Here is a 22,341-nt window from a genome sequence, read left to right on the forward strand (position 1 = left end):
ACACACACACACACACAGCTTCCAGGTCTTGGTAGTTCACAGGAGTGCTTCAACCACACAGGGTTTCAGCGCATGATGGGTGCACCCCAAACCCTGCCAGCCCTCAGATACACTCACACAGGCACCCACCGTGCTCTCTTGGCATCCCCCAATTCCCACCAGTCACCCCCCACCAGGGCCCCACCAGTCAGCACCACTGAGGCTGATTAACAAAAACACATCAAACTCCTTTACTTCTGAAGGGAGGCAGGAAATAGAACATTCTTTTTTGGAGGGAAGGGGATTTAACTTAAAAAAACTATAGTCAAATACTGATCTCAGGCCCTGTGTGTTGTGGGCCCAGTCCTGCCTGGCTGTACCCCCACAGCATCCCCCCCTCACTCCAGGGGTTGGGGTGGCACCAAGAGGGGTGCAGGGGAGGCCAGCGGGCCCCTGCCCAGCTGCTTCTCAGCCTGCAAGCAGGCAGCGGGTGCCACCGGGCAGGCAGGATGTCACCACTGCAGAAAGTCCCGAAGGAGCTTCCAGAGCTTGGTGATCCACAGGTTGGCACCGAGGTCCATCAGGTACTGGATCTCGGGCGTGAGCATGCGGCGGCAAAGCTGTGCATGCCTCCGCCCGATTCTCTTCTTGAGGTTGTAGCCCAGGATGGACTTGGTGCCCAGCGGCTGCCAGGGCTGCATGGCTGAGTCCTGGATGGCCGTGGCATCCACAGCCTGGCCCCCGTCAATGCAGATGTGCCGCATGCGCTCGTTGGCATGACGCAGGGCAGCCACCTCGCGGACCATGCGCTCCTGGCCAAACGCCTCCACCTTGCGCCAGAAGCTGGCATTGAAGTGGTGGTAGAGGCGGGCATCCAGCACGTTCCAGGTCGTGGCGCGCTGGTACAGCTCACCTGAGAGGCGTGGCACGGCCGAGGTGCGGCGGGCATTGAGCTTGAAGTAGAGCACATCCTCCAGCTCCCAGCACAGTAGGTCCTTGAGCAGCACCAGGGACTCGTCGAAGTACTCCTGGAGGAGCACCAGGTGGAAGCGGCGCTCCACCTCCAGGATGTGCTCCTGCACCTGCGGGTTGCCAGGGTCCAGGCTACTGTCATAGCCCAGGTCGAAGAAGAGCAGGTTGTGGAGGTAGTGGGCGTTGTAGCCGTTGGGGTCGTAGTAGCGGTCAGGATCCTGCAGGAACTCGGCCAGCTTGTCGTGGCTGGAGAGCTTCCACGTGAAGGGCACCACCGACCCGAAGTAGTGGAAGGAGGACTCGAAGAGGCGGGCGGGGTCGCGGAGCACAGTGATGAAGGTGGCATTGGGCGGCACCAGGCCTCGAACCTCGTCGTAGTGGAAGCGCATGTGGTTGCAGATGATGTTGAAGCAGGCCCCAGGCCGGTAGTCCTGCACCAGGCTGCGGGTGAAGAAGGCCGGGTAGTGGAAGTCGTTGCGGCCATTGGGGAAGGCGAACTTGAGCCCGTGCTTCTGGCCGAAGCGGAACAGGATGTTGAGCAACGTGCTGCTGGCCGTCTTGTGCGTCTTCATGAACACGATGTCGCGCCGCGGCTGGCACCCTCCCACCGAGCCATTGGCTGTGGTTGCCGCAGCTGGCTTGGCCGGTGCTGGGGAGCAGGATGCTGTGCCCTCTGGGGTCCTGCTGAGGATGAAATGGTGGGGGGACCCTCAGGGGCTGCGGGCCTGCAGGACTCAGACCCCTGGGGCCCTGGGGATGGTGGTGGCAGGGACCTGGGTCAGAGGACCAGATGGGCTTGCATCCAGGTTACAGTGCCTGGGCCAGTGGTTTGTTCACCTGGGCCTCACGTCCCTCATCTATGAAACAGGGGAAATAAGAGGCCCTGTTCATGGTGTTGGTGTGAAGCCAGAGTGAAGTGCCTGTCTCATTCATGGCCACGGCATCCTCCATTTATCATGCATCAGCATTAGGTTGGGCCACATGAAATTCTGTCTGCCCCAAATGGTCAACTTCTGACCAGAAATGGTCAATGATCTGTAACTTCCTCTAGTTCAGTTTAATACCACCAACTAAGGGCACAAGCTATTCCAGGCCTGGGCTGAGCAGCCCAGTGAGGAGGTGGGACAGCCTCATGATCAGAAGCCAGGCTGGGAAGCAGACAGACCCCAGTTTGAACCCAGAGAGTGGGCTGAGTGCTCCTGGACAAGTCGCCCCCACCTCCCTGCTCCACTGGAGCCTCAGATGATGATAATCGGACCCTGTGCACCGATGGCATTACTTGATTCTCATGCTCCAGGAGGCAGGCTCTGTTGTTGTGCCCAATTCACAGATAAGGACACTGAGGCCCAGGGTGACACAGTGGGTTCTGCCCGGAGCAGCAGGGTGCAGGGTGCCCCCTCTCCCCCACCTCCACCCGTCAGTCACCCAGGAGGGTCACTCACGTGGAGCCCAGAGCAGCATGCAGTGGGGGGACGGCATAGGAATACAGCAGCAGCAGGAAGCTTGTGAAGAGCGCTCCCAGCACCAGCCCCTTGGCCATGGACTCCCAGCGCTTCCTGTGCAGCAGCGGCATCTCAGACACCTGTGGTGGGGACACAGGGCAGAGCAAGTGGCAGGAGACCAGCCTCAGGGCGCCCCCACTGCTGCCCCCGGCCTGGCTGGGTTAAGGGGCAACCTTTGAGATTGGGACCTGCCTTTATCAGCTCTGTGGCCCCCCCAGCAAGGTGCAGAGAGGGACAGAGAGACAAACACACTGGGGGACACAGCAACAGGGCTGCAGTCAGAGAGGTGGGCAAAGCCAACACAGGGAGAGGTTGGGGAGTAGGGCAGCGAGAAGGTTCTACTGCCTGGTTCAGTTTTAATTTTTAGCTGAGTGGCAGGATGGGCCCATGGGTGTTCATTAGTTTACTTTTAATACCTTTTTGGGCTTCGTAAACAAAATCATTTTCCTAGAAGGAAAAGAAGCCCCTCTCCCAGAGCCCCCCTCCAGGCCTGGGCAGGGAGGAGCCTGAATCCTTTACGTTCCAGAAGGCCCAGTCAGTACCTCCCGCCCCTTGGGCCACCCTTCCCAGCTGCCGGGCGAGGGTCCGAGGCTCCCCATCTGCCTTCACTGGCCCTGTGGTTTATTGGGAAGGCAAATGGGGAGACCTAGGCTCCGAGTGAGGAAGGAGAGGGCTCTGGTCCCCCCGACAGCCAGGCCTCTGCTCACACGCCCACCTCCTCTCTGACTGCCAGCGTGCAGCCTTAACCCAGGGGAATCTCAATTTGAGACGATGGTGGATAAAGATGTTTACTATAAGTATATCCCCAATATTCCACGGGATATACCTCTTGTGATATAAGGAGTCATAAGAAATACATATTTGGTCATACATATGACCAAATACACATTTCCCAAGTATATCTGGTCTTCCTTCATCCACAGTTCCTGAAAACACTGCAGACTGAGTCTTAAAGGTGACACGGTGTTTTGTCATGTTAATGAGGCTTTTGGACCCCACCTCCAAGGGCAGGGGCTGGAGGCTGAATCAGCCAGCAGTCAGTAATTTAGTCAATCACGACCAGGCAGTGAAGCCCTCCCAAGAAGGCCTCAGAAGAGCTTGCTGCTCTCTGCCCTGCTCGGTTGGTTGGGTCCTGCTTCTTGGTCGGAAAGAGCTGCTTTGCTTGGGGAACCAGAACGCCTCCACGCGCCACCCACCCAGGCCCCAAGCTCCGCGAGGACAGAAGCTCCTTTATTTGGGACTTTGCCCTATGTCTCCCTTCATCTGTCTATTAACTTGTATCCTTTACTAAACTGGTTAAATGTGTTTTCCTGAGTTGTGTGAGCCATTCTAGCAAATGACTCGAACCCAAGGAGGAGGTTGTGGGAACCTCCACCCTGTAGCTGGTAGGTCAGAAGCACAGGTAAGTGCCTGGGGCTTGCGGCTGGCGCCCGGAGTGGGGTGTGGGGGGCAGTCCGGTAGGACGGAGCCCTTCACCTGGGAAACCTGGTGCTGCCTCCAGGCAGACAGCGTCAGAATTGGGTTGAGTTCTCTAACACCTGCTGGTTTTCGAAACTTGCTTGGTTGGGGTTAGTTTGTGTGGGAAGACCCCCTTCCACATATTTACACACATTAGAATTGGGGCCGAGAACCCGAATGAGATTATACTATTACTCATGTGTGTAATATTGTTATTGTTATACATATACGTAGGAAAAGAACAAACCATTGCACCTATACTAAAAATTATTCAATGTTTAACTGAAAATCAAACTTAACTGGATGTCCTGGATATTTGTTTCTGGTTTTGGGGAGTTTTTGGTCTAACTGTGGCAACCCTATCACAGGGGACTGAGGTATAAGCTGTAATGGGGACAGTTCACAGTGAGGGATGGGGGTCCAGGAGAGAACTGGGGCCCATTTCTCCTTAACTGCAAGGTCAAGGCATAAAACTTTCCACTCGCGTTCCAACACATGCTTCACCGGGGCGCTGGGTCCCTGAGGCCACGAAAGGTCATGTGTGCTACCCCGTGACCACATGCATGACCACTATCCCTGGGAGCACAGTCCAAATAGCTCGCCTAGAACAGGACTTCACATACTTCTCCCTGGAAAAGTTACTCATGGCACCCACAAACCCATTCCCACCAGCCAGCACCAGTCCCTGAGTCCTCTGCTCATCATCTAGAAATTTCTCCTCATGGGAAAGGACATAAGAAGCAATATGCAGAGGAAGAAACTATACGAGAGGGAATCTGGCCTCTGTCATAATGACATATCCTGGTTCACTCTTAGGTGGGCAAAGAGGACAGGGTCGGGGTGACAAGAAAGTGGGAGTGTTTCCAGAGGGCAGTTCTATCAAAGGAGGAAGGTACAAGCTCTCCAAATTTCAACTATTCTACAGAAACACTTGGGCAAAGTCACACATGCCAGCATATTCATGGCAGCTTGGTCAGAAATAGAGAAATACAAACAACTTCAGTGTCCATCAGCAAGGGGACTCCACAAACCAAGGCCTGTCCTAATGGAGTCACCTGTACCACTAAAAAAAATAACTGGCCTGGCTCAAAAACACACCATGATCTACATGAAAGAAGAAAGTTCCAGAACACTATGCCTCCAAATCCGTATATGTATACAGGTAAATATACATGTAGGCCCAGAAAGAATCAATTGAGGGCAATATTCTAAATTTTTTTTTTTTTGCTATTTTAATGTACAATTACATGAGCAATATTACAGTTACTAGACTCCCCCGATCATCAAGTCCCCACCACATACCCCATTACAGTCACTGTCCATCAGCATAGTAAGATGCTATAGAGTCACTACTTGTCTTCTCTGTGTTATACTGCCTTTCCCGTGCACCCCTCTCCCCACTACATTATGTATGCTAATTGTAATACCCCCTTTCCCCCCTTATTCCTCCCTTCCCACCCATCTTCCCCAGTTCCTTTCCCTTTGATAACTCTTAGTCCATTTGTGAGTCTGCTGGTGTTTTGTTCCTTCAGTTTTTGCTTTGTTCTTATACTCCACAGATGAGTGAAATCATTCGGTACTTGTCTTAGCGATGTTGTTGCAAATGGAAGGATTTGTTTTATTCTTATGGCTGAGTAATATTCCATTGTGTATATGTGCCACATCTTCTTTATCTATTCATCTATTGATGGACACTGGGTTGTTTCCATTTCATGGCTATTGTAAATAGTGCTGCGATAAACATAGGGGTGCATATATGTCTTTTTCAAACTAGGCTGCTGTATTCTTAGGGTAAATTCCTAGGAGTGGGATTCCTGGGTCAAATGGTATTTCTATTTTGAGTTTTTTGAGGAACCTCCATACTGCTTTCCACAATGGTTGAACTAATTTACATTCCCACCAGCAGTGTAGGAGGGTTCCCCTTTCTCCACATCCTTGCCAACATTTGTTGTTTGTCTTTTGGATGTTGGCCATCCTAACTGGTGTGAGGTGATATCTCATTGTGGTTTTAATTTGCATTTCCCTGATGATTAGTGAGATGGAGCATCTTTTCAGGTGCCTGGTGGCCATCTGATTTCTTCTTTGGAGAAGTTTCTTTTCAGCTACTCTGCCCATTTTTTAATTGGCTTATTTGCTTTTTGTTTGTTGAGGTGAGTGAGCTCTTTATATAATTTGGATGTTAACCCCTTATCACATATGTCATTTATGAATATATTCTCCCATACTGTAGGATGTCTTTTTGTTCTATTGATGGTGTCCTTTGCTGTACAGAAGGTTTTTTTAGTTTGATGTAGTCCCACTTGTTCATTTTTGCTTTTGTTTCCCTTGGCTGGGGAGATATATTCATGAAGAAGTGGCTCATTTTTATATCCAAGAGATTTTTGCCTATGCTTTTTTCAAAGAGTTTTATGGTTTCATGACTTACATTCGAGTATTTGATCCATTTTGAGTTTACTTTTGTGTATGGGGTTAGACAATGATCCAGTTTCATTCTCTCACATGTAGCTGTCCAGTTTTGCCAACACCAGCTGTTGAAGAGGCTGTCATTTTCACATTGTATATCCATGGTTCCTTTATCATATATTAATTGACCATATAGGGTTGGGTTTATATCAGGGCTCTCTAGTCTGTTCCATTGTTCTATGAGTCTGTTCTTGTGCCAGTACCAAATTGTCTTGATTATTGTGGCTTTGTAGTAGAGCTTGAAGTCAGAGAGCGTAATTCCCCCTGCTTTATTCTTCCTTCTCAGGATTGCTTTGGCTATTCAGGGTCTTTTGTCATTCCATATGAATTTTAGAACTATTTGCTGTAGTTTGTTGAAGAATGCTGTTGGTATTTTGATAGGGATTGCATTGAATCTGTAGATTGCTTTAGGCAGGATGGCCATTTTGATAATATTAATTCTTCCTATCCATGAGCACAGAATGTGTTTCCATTTATTGCTATCTTCTTTAATTTCTCTCATGAGTGTCTTGTAGTTTTCAGAGTATAGGTTTTTCACTTCCTTGGTTAGGTTTGTTCCTAGGTAGTTTATTCTTTTTGATGCAATTGTGAATGGAATTGTTTTCCTGATTTCTCTTTCTGCTAGTTCACTGTTAGTGTATAGAAATGCAACAGATTTCTGTGTACTAATTTTGTATCCCGCAACTTTACTGAATTCAGATATTAGATCTAGTAGTTTTGGAGTGAATTCTTAGGGTTTTTAATGTACAATATCATGTCATCTGCAAACAGGGATAGTTTACCTTCTTCCTTACCAATCTGGATGCCTTTTATTTCTTTGTGTTGTCTGATTGCTGTGGCTAGGACCTGCAGAACTATGTTGAATAGAAGTGGGGAGAGTGGGCATCCTTGTCTTGTTCCTGATCTTAAAGGAGAAGCTTTCAGCTTCTTGCTGTTAAGTATAATGTTGGCTGTGGGTTTGTCATATATGGCCTTTATTATGTTGAGGTACTTGCCCTCTATACCCATTTTGTTGAGAGTTTTTATCATGAATGGATGTTGAATTTTGTCAAATGCTTTTTCAGCATCTATGGAGATGATCATGTGGTTTTTGTCCTTTTTGTTGATTTAGTGGATGATGTTGATGGATTTTCAAATGTTGTAGCATCCTTGCATCCCTGGGATGCATCCCACTTGATCATGATGTGTAATCTTTTTGATGTATTTTTGAATTCAGTTTGCTAATATATTGTTGAGTATTTTTGCATCTATGTTCATTGGGATATTGGTCTGTAATTTTCTTTTTTTGTGGTGTCTTTGCCTGGTTTTGGTATTACAGTGATGTTGGTCTCGTAGAATGAGTTTGGAAGTATTCCCTCCTCTTTCACTTTTTGGAAAACTTTAAGGAGGATGGGTATTAGTTCTTCACTAAATGTATCATAAAATTCAGCAGTGACACCATATGGTGCAGGTGTTTTGTTCTTAGGTAATTTTTTAAATTACCAATTCAATTTCTTTGCTGATTGGTCTATTCAGATTTTCTGTTTCTTCCTGGGTCAGCCTTGGAAGGTTGTATTTTTCTAGAAAGTTGTACATTTCTTCTAGGTTATCCAGTTTGTTAGCAAATAATTTTTCATAGTATTCTCTCATAATTCTTTGTGTTTCTGTGGTGTCTGTAGTGATTTTTCCTTTCTCATTTCTGATTCTGTTTATGTGTGTAGACTCTTTTTTTCTTGATAAGGGATTTATCTATTTTGTTTATTTTCTTGAAGAAGCAGCTCCTGCTTTCATTGATTCTATTGTTTTATTCTTCTCAATTTTATTTATTTCTGCTTTAACCTTTATTATGTCCCTCCTTCTACCAACTTTGGGCCTCATTTGTTCTTCCTTTTATACTTTCATTAATTGTGAGTTTGGACAGTTCATTGGGGATTGTTCTTCTTTACTGAGGTAGGCCTGTATTGTAATATATTTCCCTCTTAGCACAGCCTTCACTGCATCCCACAGATTTTGCAGTGTTGAATTATTGTTGTAATTTGTCTCTGTATATTGCTTGATCTCTGTTTTTATTTGGTCATTGATCCATCGATTATTTAGGAGCATGTTATTAAGCCTCCATGTGTTTGGGGGCTTTTTCATTTTCTTTGAGTGATTTATTTCTAGTTTCATACCTTTGTGATCTGAGAAGCTGGTTGATACAATTTCAATCTTTTTGAATTTACTGAGGCTCTTTTTGTGGTCCAGTATATGATCTATTCTTGAAAATGATCCATGTGCACTTGAGAAGAATGTATATCCTGTTGGTTTTGGATGGGGTGTTCTGTAGATGTCTGTTAGGTCCATCTATTCTAATATGTTGTTCAGTGCCTCTGTCTCTTTATTTATTTTCTGTCTGGTTGATCTGTCCTTTGGAGTGAGTGGTGTGTTGAAGTCTCCAAAAAAATGAATGCATTGCATTCTATTTCCCCCTTTAATTCTGTTAGTATTTGTTTCACATATGTAGGTGACCCTGTGTTGGGTACATAGATATTTATAATAATTCTACCTTCTTGTTGGACTGACCCCTTTATCATTATGTAATGACCTTCTTTGTCTCTTGTGACTTTCTTTGTTTTGAAGTCTATTTTGTCTGATACAAGTACTGCAACTCCTGCTTTTTTCCTCCATATTAGTTGCAAGAAATATCTTTTTCCATCCCTTTACTTTCAGTCTGTGTATGTCTTTGGGTTTGAAGTGAGTCTCTTATAGGCAGCATATAGAAGGGTCTTGTTTTTTTTATTCATTCAGTGACTCTATGTCTTTAGATAGGTGCATTCAGACTATTTACATTTAGGGTGATTATCAATAGGTATGTACTTATTGCCATTGCAGGCTTTAGATTTGTGGCTACCAAAGGTTCAAGGGTAATTCCCTTACTATCTAACAGTCTTATTTAACTCACTTCATATGCTATTACAGACATAACCTAAAGATTCTTTTTTTTTCCTCCTTTTTCTTCCTCCTCCATTCTTTGTATGTTATGAATCATATTCTGTACTCTTTGTCTATCCCTTGGGTGACATCTATTTAGTCTTAGGAATACTTCCATCTATAGCAGTCCCTCCAAAATGCACTGTGGAGGTGGTTTGTGGGAGATAAATTCTCTCAGCTTTTGCTTATCTGAAAATTGTTTAATTCCTCCTTCAAATTTAAATGATAACCTTGCTGGGTAGACTATTCTTGGTTCGAGGCCCTTCTGTTTCATTGCATTAAATATTATCATGCCACTCCCTTCTGGCCTGTAAGATCTCTGTTGAGAAATCTGATGATAGCCTGATGGGTTTTCCTTTGTATGTGATCTTTTTTCTCTCTCTAGCTGCTTTTAAAAGTCTGTCTTTATCCTTGATCTTTGTGATTTTAATTATTATATGTCTTGATGTTGCCTTCCTTGGGTCCCTTTTGTTGGGAGATCTGTGCATCTCAATGGCTTAAGAGACTATCTCCTTCCCCAGATTGGGGAAGTTTTCAGCAATTACCTTCTCAATGACACTTTCTATCCCTTTTTCTCTCTTGTTCTTCTTCTGGTACCCCTATTACATGAATATTGTTCTGTTTGGATTTGTCACACAGTTATATCAATATTCTTTCATTCTTAGAGATTCTTTATTCTCTCTGTGTCTCAGCTTCTTTGTATTCCTCTTCTCTAATTTCTATTCCATTTACTGTCTGTTCTACTACATCTAATCTGCTTTTAAATCCCTCCATTGTATGTTTCATTTCAGATATGGAATTTCTTAATGATTGAATCTCCATCTTAAATTCGTTCCTTAGTTCTTGAATATTTTTCTGTACCTCCATAAGCATGTTTATGATTTTTATTTTGAACTCTCTTTCAGGAAGATTGGTGAGTTCTGTTTCATTTGGCCCTTTATCTGGGGTCTGTGAGATTTTGGTCTGAACCATGTTCTTTTGACGTTTCATATTTCTGTGTGGTGCCCACTAGTGCCCAGAAGCTCTAGTCTCTGGAGCTTCTCAGCCCCTACAGTGAGGTTGGGGGTTGTAGGGGAGCAGAGCTAGTGCCTGGGGGGAGGAAAGATCTGTGTCCTGATTCCTGTCTGCCCTGCCTGTGTCCAGTGTCAGAGCCAGTGGGCTGAGTACACAGGTGTAAGCCTCTGTGCTTGGCATTTCTAGCTGTTGTAAGTGGGGCCTTCCTCTGGCTGGCCTGGCACCAGAGCAGTGACTGCCAGTTGCGAGCCAGTGCCATCAGGCCTGGAGGAAGCCTCGGCAGGCTGTGTATCACAGTGGGGGACCTCGGAGCTGAGTAGCCAGCCAGGGGGATGGAGCACCTAAAGATCCCCAAAGTTCCCAATCTGCTGGGCAGAGTGTGCCCAGACAACCTTGTCCCCCGTCCCTCCTCCCGCCCAAGCACCATGCAAACCCCACCCCTTCAGCAGCCCTCTTGCTGCCAGGGAGCCTGTCAGACCACCTGCCTTCCCCTTGTCCCAGAGGGGCTGGGTGTGGATCCCGTCCCCCACAAATGGCCAGAACCTGTCTCTCAAGCACTCTGCCTGTCCCAGCTCCCCATCTTCCAGAGCCCCACACAATGTAGGCTTCTGCTCCCAAAGCAGACCTCCAGGGCCGGGTGTTCAGCAGTCCCGGGCTTCCACCCCCTCCCCCGCTCGTTTCTCTTCCTCCCGCTGGTGAGCTGGGGTGGGGGAAGGGCCTGGGTCCCGCTGGATCAAGGCTTTCGTACGTTACCCTGTTTTGTGAGGTCTGCTCCGTTCGTGAGGTCTGTGTGCAGTCTGGTGCAGCCTTCTTTCTTGGTGCTGTTTTAGGATCAGTTGTATTAACTATATTTTCACACTATCTGTGGTTTTGGGAGGAGTTCTCTGTCCCACCTCTCAAGCCACCATCTTGAATCTCCCAATATTCTGAATTTTAACAGTGGTATCCTCTGCAGAGCTTGGGGAGGGGCATACATAAGGGAATATATTTTTCTAATGGTTACATTGTTTTGAAGAAGCATATATTACATTTTTAATCAGGTAAAGGCAATAAAAAATATTTAATATATTTAAATAATAGGTCATAAAGACTTCGAGATGGGGTAAGCTGGATAGCCGTGGTCCAGTCAAGGAGCAGCTCCAGAAGGGGAGGTGCCGACCTCAGGATCTGGAAGGTCCAGGTTTTCGATCACAGGAACCCCTTGGAGCCTCAGTCTCTTGTCTGTGAAATGGAGCAGCTAGTACCTCCTTTGCTGGCTCTACCTGAGATGGTGCAGTTCAAAGTGACTAGTACATAGTCACCACCTAAAGAGTCTTAACTGCTTCCCTCCTGAGCCCCAGGGAGCTGTTCTGGGCCTCTGTCACCCTCAGGGTGGGCCCCCTGAACAAGGACTGGCCACTGGGTGCCTCCAACCAAGCAAAACCCTGCCGCATACCTCAAGTGCCCTCATCAGCCTCTTGTTCCCTGGGGGCCCAACAGAAAGTGCGCAAGGCCCTGGGCCAGGCCAAGCCTCAGACTCGGGCCCAAAGCCTGAGTGGGGCCTGGGCCTTGGTTTCTCTGACTCTAAAATGGAGACGGGTTAGTATTGCTGCCCTCCAGAAATCCCCAGGACCCACCCCTGCTCCAGTAGCCCCACTTACCAGGGCACTTTCTGGAATCTGGGAGGTTAAAGGCAGAGGCTCTGGGATGGAAGGCAGGCAGCAGGGGGCAGACCAGCACCCCAGCACCACCAATCAAGTTCTGCCCATCTCACCAGGACGGTGCCCCCAGGGCTCCCATTACTGCTCCACTCATTCAGTTGTTCATTCTTCCACTCTGGCTTTTTCAAACCGTGCCAGGCCCTGGGTTGTCCTACCCTCTGGTTTCACCTTTGAGTCTCTGTTATGACCTAGGGCCTGGGCAGTTGCTTCTCCAGAACATCTCACTGACTCTGCTCAGCTATCCCTGGAGGCATACCCCACTGTCACCATCGCCCACTTTACAGAGGGGAAACCAAGGCTCCGGGAGGTGATGCTATTTGTTCAGGGTCACTCAGCAAGGCAGGGAGCAGAGCTGGGATTCAAGCCCAGGTTTGTCAGGGTCCAGCATGCAGCTTCCCGCTCCGTCCATGGCAGTCCCTGCCTGGCGTGTCCTGGGCCCAGCCCAAAGCCCTGGGGAAGGAGGGTGTGTGCAGCTGGGAGTTCTATCGCAGAAGGCCAAGGTGTGGCTGTGGGGCTCTGTCCCAGAGGCACAGCAGGGTCTGGCCTCTGCGGACGGTGCCAGGGCAGCCAGGATGAAGGTGGGGAAGCAGGGGCTCCCTGGGGGCTGGTCCCTCCTGTGTTGGCAGCATAAGGCATCCAAGGCTGGCAGTTCCCTTCCTGCCTGGCATCTGTGAACTTGGGCATATTGTCCACCCTCTTCAAGCCTCTGTTTCCTCATGTGAGCAATGGACACACAACAGTGAAATCAGGACACACAGGGCCCTTAGCGATCCCGGGCAGAGCCCCTGGGTAGACCAAAGCCCAGAGAGGGACCGGCTGGCAGCTAGGAGCCCAGTGAGGGAGAAACCAGTCATAAGGCTGTGAGACTGGAATAAAGAAATGCATGTAAATAGATGAAGATCAATACATGTTAACTATTATTATGACCGTTGCCCAGGGCCCAGTCCCAGTTCACAAGTCCAGGCATATGGGAGGAGGGGTCCCCACCGTGCCCAGCTAACGACAAGCCTGATGGTAATTCATTCCTGAGCTCTTGGAGCCTGGCACCTGGTGAATGTCTGATGAATGACACCCCCCATCCACCATGAACCTCAGGGCAGAATGTGACCAGGGCTGATAAACCCATATGTGACTCACATATGTGAGAGCCAGCACCTCCAGACCAGGCTTCTGGGTTTGAATCCCAGCTCTGCTGCTGCCTTGCTGTGTGACCTAGGCAGGGTTAGGCCCCTTTCTGGGCCTCAATTTCTCCTCCAAAATGATGACACCAACTCTCCCTCCATCACAGGGTGCTGCGTGGATCAGGAAAGTGCCCCAAACAGGGCTGACAAAGAGCAGGGACTGACACCCTTGTTGTTGTCACCATTGTTATTACCCTCCCAGGGTCCCAGTCATAGCTAGCCCCCTCAAGGTATGTGCCCACTGGCCCGTGATGGAGGTTTGCAGGCAGCTGATGGCTCCAGGTGAAGGCCATGGGGTACTGAGGACAGTCTGAGTCTAAGGCCAGAGCCTTACAGTCTCCAGTTTGGAAGGCAGCAGGCAGGGAGGCTGAGGCTCAGAGAGGGCAGAGAGGTCACAGAGCACAGCAGCAGCAGAGACAGGACTAGAAACTGGGCCTCCTTCCTCTGTCTAAAGTTCCAGGCACTCAGGGCAGATACATCCTTGTCCCTAGCCTACCCCATCTGTTCCTGCCCTTCTGGGTTACCCTGGCCATATTACCCTCCATTTGTGCTAATAGCTGGCTCTAGGCCAGGCCAGGCAATCCTCCCATTTGGCTGGGCCCCCCAGGGAATGAAGAAGAAACAAGATTCATCCCCCATAGCGTGCACACAGGGAAACTGAGCCCAGGATGGTAAACCTGGCCTAGAGCATCACCACCAGGCAGGCCTCAGTCCCAGTATCCGGCCCCTCGTACGGACCCCTGGCCCAGCAAGACACACTCACCTTGAGCCTTGACTGGCTCCCCCTTTCCTCTCCCTGCCCGAGCCACATCTGACTCCCAGGCTGCCTCTGCGGTCACTGGGAAACAGGAACGCTTCAGTGACACCCAGCAGTACGCTGGCTCCCTCTCGCTCCAGCAGGTATGAATATTCATGAGTTCCCTCCCTGGGGAAAGCAGGTGGTATGCTCCTGTACCCTGCAGGTGCTGCCCTGGTCCTCTGCCAGGGGTACCCTCTGGGCGGTCCCTGACCCTCTCTGGACCTCAGCAGCCGGCAACTCCTAGATCCAAGGACTCAGCAAGGTCCCAGGTGTCCTTGGGCCAAGGACACCAGCAGCCGCAGAGCCCTGCAGAGAGCCCAGGACAGGCTCAAAGGCCACAGGAGGTTCCAAGAGGCAAGTGCAGTGGGGAGACTAACTGCCCCTTGATGTACACCTCATTTAAGCCTCTCAGAGGTCCTGTGCGTCAGCACCACCGTTAGCCCACTGCCCAGGCCAAGCAAGCAAGGCTCTTGAGAGGTGAGCTCACCTGTCCAAGTTCACAGAGTTTGGAGAGGGCAGACAAAGTCAGAAAGCGACCAAACATGGACTTGCCCAACTTCAGGGCTTAAAGATGCTGAGATGCAGCCAGAGACCACACTGTCTAAAACCTGGGAGAGCCCAGACAGCGAGCAACTCAGCCAGGAAGCCCTCCTGGAGGCAGAGCACCTGCCTAGGGCTGGGTGAGTCTGAGATTTCACCTCTCTGAGACCCTGCCTGTCCGCCTCCATCCCTGTGAGAAGGATGGTGGCACAGGGCACCCTGGACCAGCCCAGAGAGATTGAGGCCAGTGGGAGGTGCTGATCCTTCCCAAGGACTTGGCCCAAGTCAGGGGTTCTAGGGACCTTGGCCCTAAACCCCAGGGGCCCTTGGGCTCAGCCCAGGCACTGGAATCTCTTAGCAGGGCTCAGGTGTGCCTTCTCTCAGCCTTGCCCGTGGATAGAGGGTGCCAGAAAAGTCCCCTGCATCTTTATTCAGTACTGATGTCCCACCATGGCCCAGGCATGGACAGGCATGGAGCTCTCGGGAACCAAGTATCACCATCAATTAATAATAACCATTATTGTGACAGTCATTTATCCCACACTGAGCACTTTCTCAGCAGCTGCCAGCACCTCCCAGGAAGCAGTGGGCATGTGACACTTTGCTTCAAGCACTCTTTCCCCTAAAGCTGTGCACAGCCTGGGACAGCTCCCCAAACACCCATGGGATACCAGAGCTTAAACAGCCACCAGGGAGGGCCAGAGTCCCAATGTCTGAGTTCTGGATTGGTTCCAGGGCACAAAGTGGAGGTGTTTTATCTTTTCTGGGCTGAGCTAGCTTGAAGATGTATCTAGAGGGTGAGTTGGGGCAGAGCTGGCATCACACAGCAGGTAAGAGGTTTATGAGCATGGATTCTTGATCAGTCTCCGGCCCCGTGCTCAGGACTTGCGGTGAATCATACCCCCCCGTGATCCTCGCGATAACAGGGATGGCCCTGTTATCACTCCTACTTTATGCAGGAGGTTGCGGAGGCTTTTAGGTGGGGAGTGAGCAGTCCAGGGTCACACGGCTTGAGAACCCCATCCAGGTAGGAGTGGAGCTCAGGCTCTTTCTTGGGCAAGAGGTGAGACGGAGGGTGGGATGGAAAGGTGGGTAACAGAGCCACATGAAGCGAAGCTTTGCACTGTAGGGGGCGCTATGGCAGAACCTGAGATTCCAGCCCTGTAGAGAGATCTGTCCCCAGAACATCAGTGACATCACCTCTAGCTGGTTATCCCCACCACACACAAATGTTTCTAAATCATAAAAGCAGTACATGCTCAGTGAAAAGAATTCAGACAATTACAGAAAAATGGAAAGAAGACAATAAAAAGAGCTCCATCCCCAGAGGTCACCGCCCCTAAAGCTTTAGCACGGTCCTCCTCACACTTTTCCTGTCTGGATATCCATATAGATGATGGGCTGCTTCTCTCCAGAGGAGCACATTTTGGGTTTTGCTCCCCACCCCCCGCCCCCGCACCACCACCAATTCTCAATAGATTGTCCACATCTTTTTGTGACCAGAGTTTTAAACTAATCTGCTCCATAGGTATTTACTGAGTGCCTGAACTACACCCACCACCGGGGTTCCTGATGCCTGGTCCACGGGGCTTGGGGCTCACAGTCCTGCAGTGAGAGAGAGGAGCAGAAGCTGCAGGTACTTTAATGGAGGGCATGGTGGCCGTGGATGCTGGAGCACAGAGAAAACCCTAATCCAGCCTGGGTGGGGAAGGGGGGAGGTCAGGGAGGTGCCCTGGAGTAGGGAACACCTGTTAACAGAAGCTATTGCGTGTTTTCTGATTTCCAAAAGCAGTTATTTCCCTTTTGTCCCTGGGTATATGGCTAAACTACATTTCCCATCTCCCCTTGCAGTTAGTTCAGTGTCTTCATGTGACCAAATTCTGACCGATAGAATGTGAGCAGAATAACTGATAAGGTTAAGTGGGTGGACCTTCTCTGTGGTCTCCCACATGCTGGATGAATGGGGCAGTCTCAGAAGACCTGGAGGTGGCTAGGGCCATGAGATGGGAGGAGCCTGGGTCTCTGCATCACGGCTCACTAAACACGGATTGGATTTCTTGAAAATGACAACTAAACTGCCACTGTGTTAAGCCATGGAATTTGGGGCTTGTCTGTTAAAGCAGCTAGCATTACCTAATGCACCCTAGAATGAGCCAGGCATAGAGAAAAGCACGTGCAAAGGCCCAGGGCAATTGAGAAACTAACAAATGTTCAGCCTAGCCTGGCTGGAGTGTCCTGTTTTGTGCATGTCAGAGGCTGGGTGGGCAAGGGAGACTAGAGGCACAGCTGGAAAGGGGGCAGGGGTAGGCAGGACACACAGGACTTCAGGAAGCATCCTTAGGAATATGGCCTGGATTCTGTGGGCAATGGGGAGCCCTGGGAGGGTCTTCAGCACAGGAGTGAGGAGATGGGATTCCCATCAGGCTGCTGGAGAGAAAATGAACTGTGGAGGTGGGAAAGGAATGGGAGTAGCAGGCAGACCTCAACAGTAGTTGTTACAGCTGTCCAGGTATGAAATTACCTGCACCAAGGAGAAGGCTGGAGAGACTGGAGCCCTCTGTAGGCCATGGCACGGACAGCACTTGGTGGGTGACAGGGTGTGGAGGAAAGGAGAAAAGAATCCATTGGATTGACTGGCTGGCCAAAGATGGAGCTAGTATTAGGGCTGGGGGCAATGTCAGTTTCAGTAGTACAGGACATGCTGAGGCTGTAGGGTGCTCATACACAGTGCAAAGAGCAGTAGGACCCCGACCTGGAGCACAGAGGGAGAGCTCGAGGGGACAGAGCTTGGAGGCCATGGGCATAGAGGTAGGAACTGAGGCTAGAGGAGCAGATGGAGTCATCAGGAAAAGGATGAGGAAGGAGAACTCTGTACTTATGGGAGCAGGGAGGGGAAGAAGCCCCCCAAGGAAATGAAGATAAAGGACCTCCAAAACCACTGGCTGCAAAACTTTCTGTAGAACCACTACTCCCCATGAACCACTTCCTGACTGATGGACGTCCATGCAGACAGAGGGACGGGGCTCTCGCAGAGAAGGTGAGGGTGAGGGCGTCCTAAAGCTGTTTCCTGTAGCAGGAAGGAATCTCATGGGGACAATGGAGGAGACTTTAAGAGGGCAGCAAAAAGACTCTTTTTACAGTGCTCAGAGTGTATCTTTGACAGTAACTAGGTCTAAAAGTGCCCATCCTCAGACCCACCAATTCCCCTGTGGGAATTTGTTCAAAGAAGATAATTAACAATAGATTTGAAATGGGGCACAAAGATGTTCACTGCAGTATTATTTAGAAAAGGAGGAAAAAAGAAATCACCTAAATGTCCAACAACAGAGGATTGGTTAAAAAAAATATATGTGACATTTCACCCCATGGTCTATTATGTACTCACTAAAATGATGTCCCCAATATAATGAAGTGAAAAGATATATATATGCATATGTATGGACACACATACACATATATATTCATATATACATATTTAATTTTGTTTTACAGAGTCTATAGTTCTTTGGGAAAAATATTAAATAAAAAATAGAGATATTTCCATTCTGAAAAACTCCAGTCTGGCTGGAGGAGGAGGGGAAAGTGGCTCATCTGAACCATGCCCCACCTCACTGTGTTACTATGGCAGGTATGCCCACCGCTCTGAACCTCAGTGTCCTAAAGTGGGGAAGAGGCAGGAGGGGTCTGGAACAGAGAAGAAGCTGGGAAGTGGGGGACGCCCAGTTGAAGGTACAAATGGGAAAGGTTGGCCTTCCATCCAGGAGCACTGGGGCAGTGACTTGGAAGAATCTGGAAGCTTCCTCACTCTGAGCCCCTCTGGAATTGGGTGCTGGAGTAGGGGTGGGGAGGATCACTCCGAGGGCACTTCAGCTGGACCCCAACTCGCTGGCTTGTAGGACCACCTCCAATCTGCCAACTCGTGTTCCTACTGCCCCCTTGGCTGGGGGAATGGCTGCCAGCTGGATATGGAGAATGTCCTTTGATGATTCAGAAAGCACTTTCTGATCTTGCAGAGTGACCTATTCCTACCATTTCAAATGGCAACCATACCTGAGACCTTGACAGGCCCTGCCAGTGTCACCTGCTAGCCTGTGTGACAGGTGGGAAAATGGGTTCAGAAACTGGTGGAGAGGCTGAGTGGTTGAGTCAGAACTAGAAGCAAGCCCATAGCCCTTCCTGCTACACTGCCTCGTCCAGGCAAAATTACCAGCTCTCCTGATGGCAGATTTGATTTCCCCAAAGTAGCTCTAACTGCAGAGTGGAGAAAAACACATTAACCAAGAAATCAGTCACATCTTTAATGGCTCCAAAATTACTGAGAACACCAGAGGTGAGTATGGGGCAATTGGTACTATCACTGTACCTTCTAGCATGACTGAAGTGTTTTTTAAAACGAACCAAGCACTTGTTTGCATAAAAATATGTAACAATATAGAGCTTTACAAAGGTGCTGAGAGCTTTCTGTGCACAATGCCCTGATCCACTCACGCGCCTCTCTGCTTGTGGAGAGGCTGAGATGCGCTGGCTATGAATCCTGGCTCCACCACTTCCCAGCTAGGTGATCTTGGGCAAGTGACTAACCCTCTCTGAGCCTCCGGTTTCCTAAAAAATGGGGATATTGAGATCCTCTCATGGGCTTACTGTGAAGATCAAATGGGGCTCTTTACACACATCTGGGATTAGTATCATGACTCTTCTAAGGTCATCTGGCAGGAGAAACAGGACCCACCAGTGCAGACTCCTGAAAGTCACCCTCCTCATCTAAGCACCCACATTTCCCATGCTCCAGACCAAATTCCCTAACCCCCAGATTTCACATCTGAGGAAACTGAGGCACAGATAAGGAAGGACTTGCCTAAGGTTCCGTGGCAAATCAGGGCAGTGCTGGATCAGAGCTGGAGGTGCCCAAGTCATGCCTCATCTCTGGAAGTGGCAGGGGGGAAAGATGGTATCTTCTGGGACCCGACTTCCTCCCAATCATCACCCCTCACCTGGGAATCCCTCCAGCCCCTGGCCCACTGAACCCCACGGCACCTCTGCTCCAGCCTGTCCTTCCTGCCTGGGGCAGGACAGGACTCCTAAGAGGGACTATCCACATTCCTCACCCAGACAAAGCAAAGTAAGAAGCTGTCCTCCAGCGCACTGCCATGCCTGGAATCCCAGCAGCCCTACATCACTCTCCCGGGTGAATCGCTGCCTCTTTCTCCGGGTGGCACATTCAGTCCCTTGGAGCCCCGAGGGACTGTAGGGGACATACTCTTCCCTTGCTGGGTGACAAGAGGACATCAGACCCATGCTCTCCAATAGCAGATTCATGCCATTGGACAAGGGGCTGTGCAGGAAGCAGTCAGGTTTCTTTGTCCACAGGGAGCTTCCTTCAGGCTGGGCTCTGCCTGAGTGAAAAGCAGGGAATGAAGCAGCCTGAAGCGGCAGCTGGGAACAGGGCTCCGTTGTCTCTGCTCCCAGGGTAGCTGCCTGCCCACCCTGTGAGTGTCAGGCAGAGCTGGGAGCTAGGAGGGCAAGGGGGAGGGGTCCTGAGCTGGGAGTTTGGGGTGGCCTGGGCAGATCCAAGGGGCTAGGACCCCCGGAGGAGCAGAGAGGTCTTGAGCAGGGCTGGGGTCCTGAGATGCAGGCCAGGGCAAGCCTTCTATGATCTGGAGTCAGCTCAGTCATCTTTGAACCCTTGGGCAAGTCACTGAATCTCTCTGAGCCTCAGTTTCCCCTTCAGGATAATGGGCATAGTAGCAATGCCTCCTTTGCAGGGCAAGGTATAGTGCAGCAACACAGGGGCCGCTCTGGCCAGGTCTGCCCTCTCAGGGCCTCACGCCAACCCGTGGTAAAGGAAGACGTTGGATTTTCCCAGCCAGACAGTCCTGAGGATTTCCATGGCACCTGTCACCTCGGCAACCCAGGCGCTCCTGTGTCAGGCCTGCGGGCTCCGCCCCCTTCCCCCCACCTCTCCCACAGGTGTGGCTCACTGCAGCCAAAGGGAGCCCATCACCTGTCTTGCTTAGGTGGGTTGTGGGGAGGGCCCCACTGGGAAGAGACCACAGACCATTCTGTGTTGGTTCCAAAGTGCCGGCTTGGTACCGGGGGTGCAGACCAAGCTGGACCCTCTTGCTGGGTCCAAGAAACAGGAAATGTTGGGATTCCCTCTGGGTCCCATCGTGGGTACCAGAATTTCTCCCCCTCCACAGGCCTCGCCTTGGCGGCCTTGCCCCTCTGTGGTACAGTCCGGGGCCTTCCCCAGGCAGGGGGATCCCTCCCTGGCCCTGGCCTCCAGCCCCTCCTCAGATGGACCTCCTCCAGGGGGCTGCGGGAAGGAGGTGGGTTCCTGCCCTCCCTTCCCCAGGGCTCAGACGGCGCTGTCCGAGACTCATCAGTAACGGACTTCCAGCTCCAGCCCCGCCCATCCCGTATCCAGGGGCGGGGAAAACCCTAGAGATGAGGACCGCGGAGGAGAAACCAACGGCCGGCGGGCACCCACCTGCCCTCTTCCTGGCCCCGGCCTGCCCGCCTCTGTCTGCCAGCAGGGGCCCCTCAGCCCCTGGAGCAGTAGGGACACTACCAAAGCGCTCCGCGCGGCGGGTCGGACCGGCAGTCCCAGCTTAAAGGACGGGGCGGCACGGGCCGGGATCCCCGGGGGTAGACTGAGGCAGAGCACGAGATGACGGCGGGTGCTGGGCCCCCAGGACATACCTTGTCCCGGTCTTCGGGTTTGTCGCGGCTGGTCCCTTCCCGGGCCGCGCCGCCTGGGCGCTTACCAGGCGGCGGGGGGCACCCGCCAGAGCCCCCCGCTCCACCGAGCCCGGGCCATGTTCCCACCGCCGCCGCTCCCGCTCCGGCCAGGTGCGCCCTCCAGCCTGGCCCAGCCCCCTGCGCCGTGGCCAATGGGCGTCCGGGCCCCAGCCTCCCGGCCCCTTCGCGCCCGCCGGGGACGCACAGAAGCCGCATTCAGCGCACTCGGCCGCAACGCCGCGCCCCCGCCGCCGGCCCAACAAGGCCCGTTTGTCTCGGAAGCGCCAACGGTCCCATTGTCCCGCCGCTGGACCCTGCAGCTCAGCCGAGTTCCCAGCCTCAGAGGGGATTCGAGGGTGCCTGGGAAACGGGGTGGCGTGGTGGTGGTGGCGAGGGCAGCTCAGCTGTGCGAAAAGGTGGTGGCTAGATTAGTTGTCTAACTTTTCTTCGGGGTTCTGGACTGGATCCAATGAGAGGAGGTATGGCGCCCTGCTCCAGAGTCAGTGCAAGCTGGGGACCTATTTTGGGGGTCCAAAATAGAGTTGGGGTGATGCGAATCCCTAAGGGAAGCTCAGGCAAGGGACAGTTCTCCACCTGGTCATGCCACTTGGAGGTCTCTGCTCACCCTGCCTCTCCAGGGCACCCAACAGGGCTGAGCCCAGTGCCATCATGATGCTGGTGCCCCATCCACCATCTGCCTTTCTCCAGTCTGGGACTTCCCTCCTTCACGCCAGGGGTCCAAGGATGGAAATTAACACCTGCTTGGAGCTGGGAATGCTCAGCTCCTGCTCGGCCTGTGGGCAGTGCAAAACCAGCTGGCCACCCAGTGGGGCATGGGTCCCGTCAGAGCTCCACTGCCCCCGCTATTACTGGGTGACTCTGGAATGGGGAAAATTCCACATCAGCATGGTTGCCAGGGATTTTTCCATATCTGATGGGCCTGTTCTCCAGCCTGGTCCTGACACCCGTACCACAGCCCAGGGATGCACGTGCACCCAGGCAGTCCCGAGTTGTGCCCTGGATGCCCGGCTTTGGCTCCAGAAGCC

The 22,341-nt window shown here is 51.1% G+C and overlaps 1 protein-coding gene across 4 annotated transcripts; it reads right to left on the reverse strand.

Moving 5' to 3' along the window:
* Positions 1-208: 208 nt before the first annotated feature.
* On the reverse strand, positions 209-22,249 carry GAL3ST1 (galactose-3-O-sulfotransferase 1). 4 transcript variants are annotated; one of them, XM_073222793.1, is made up of 4 exons: positions 21,257-21,395; positions 11,091-11,158; positions 2,394-2,533; positions 209-1,635 (listed from the first exon to the last, which is right to left on the reverse strand). In XM_073222793.1, exons 3-4 carry the CDS (start codon positions 2,522-2,524, stop codon positions 492-494), a joined length of 1,275 nt encoding a protein of 424 aa, XP_073078894.1. In that variant the 5' UTR covers positions 2,525-2,533; positions 11,091-11,158; positions 21,257-21,395; the 3' UTR covers positions 209-491. The 4 variants fall into 4 exon arrangements, with proteins under 4 accessions (XP_073078894.1, XP_017515416.3, XP_017515418.3 ...); XM_017659927.3 differs by lacking the exons at positions 11,091-11,158; positions 21,257-21,395 and adding an exon at positions 13,982-15,084; XM_017659929.3 differs by lacking the exon at positions 11,091-11,158 and having other exon boundaries at positions 210-1,635; positions 21,257-22,249.
* Positions 22,250-22,341: the final 92 nt, after the last annotated feature.

Source organism: Manis javanica, chromosome 15 (assembly GCF_040802235.1).
Source record: "Manis javanica isolate MJ-LG chromosome 15, MJ_LKY, whole genome shotgun sequence".
NCBI classification, from domain to species: domain Eukaryota; kingdom Metazoa; phylum Chordata; class Mammalia; order Pholidota; family Manidae; genus Manis; species Manis javanica.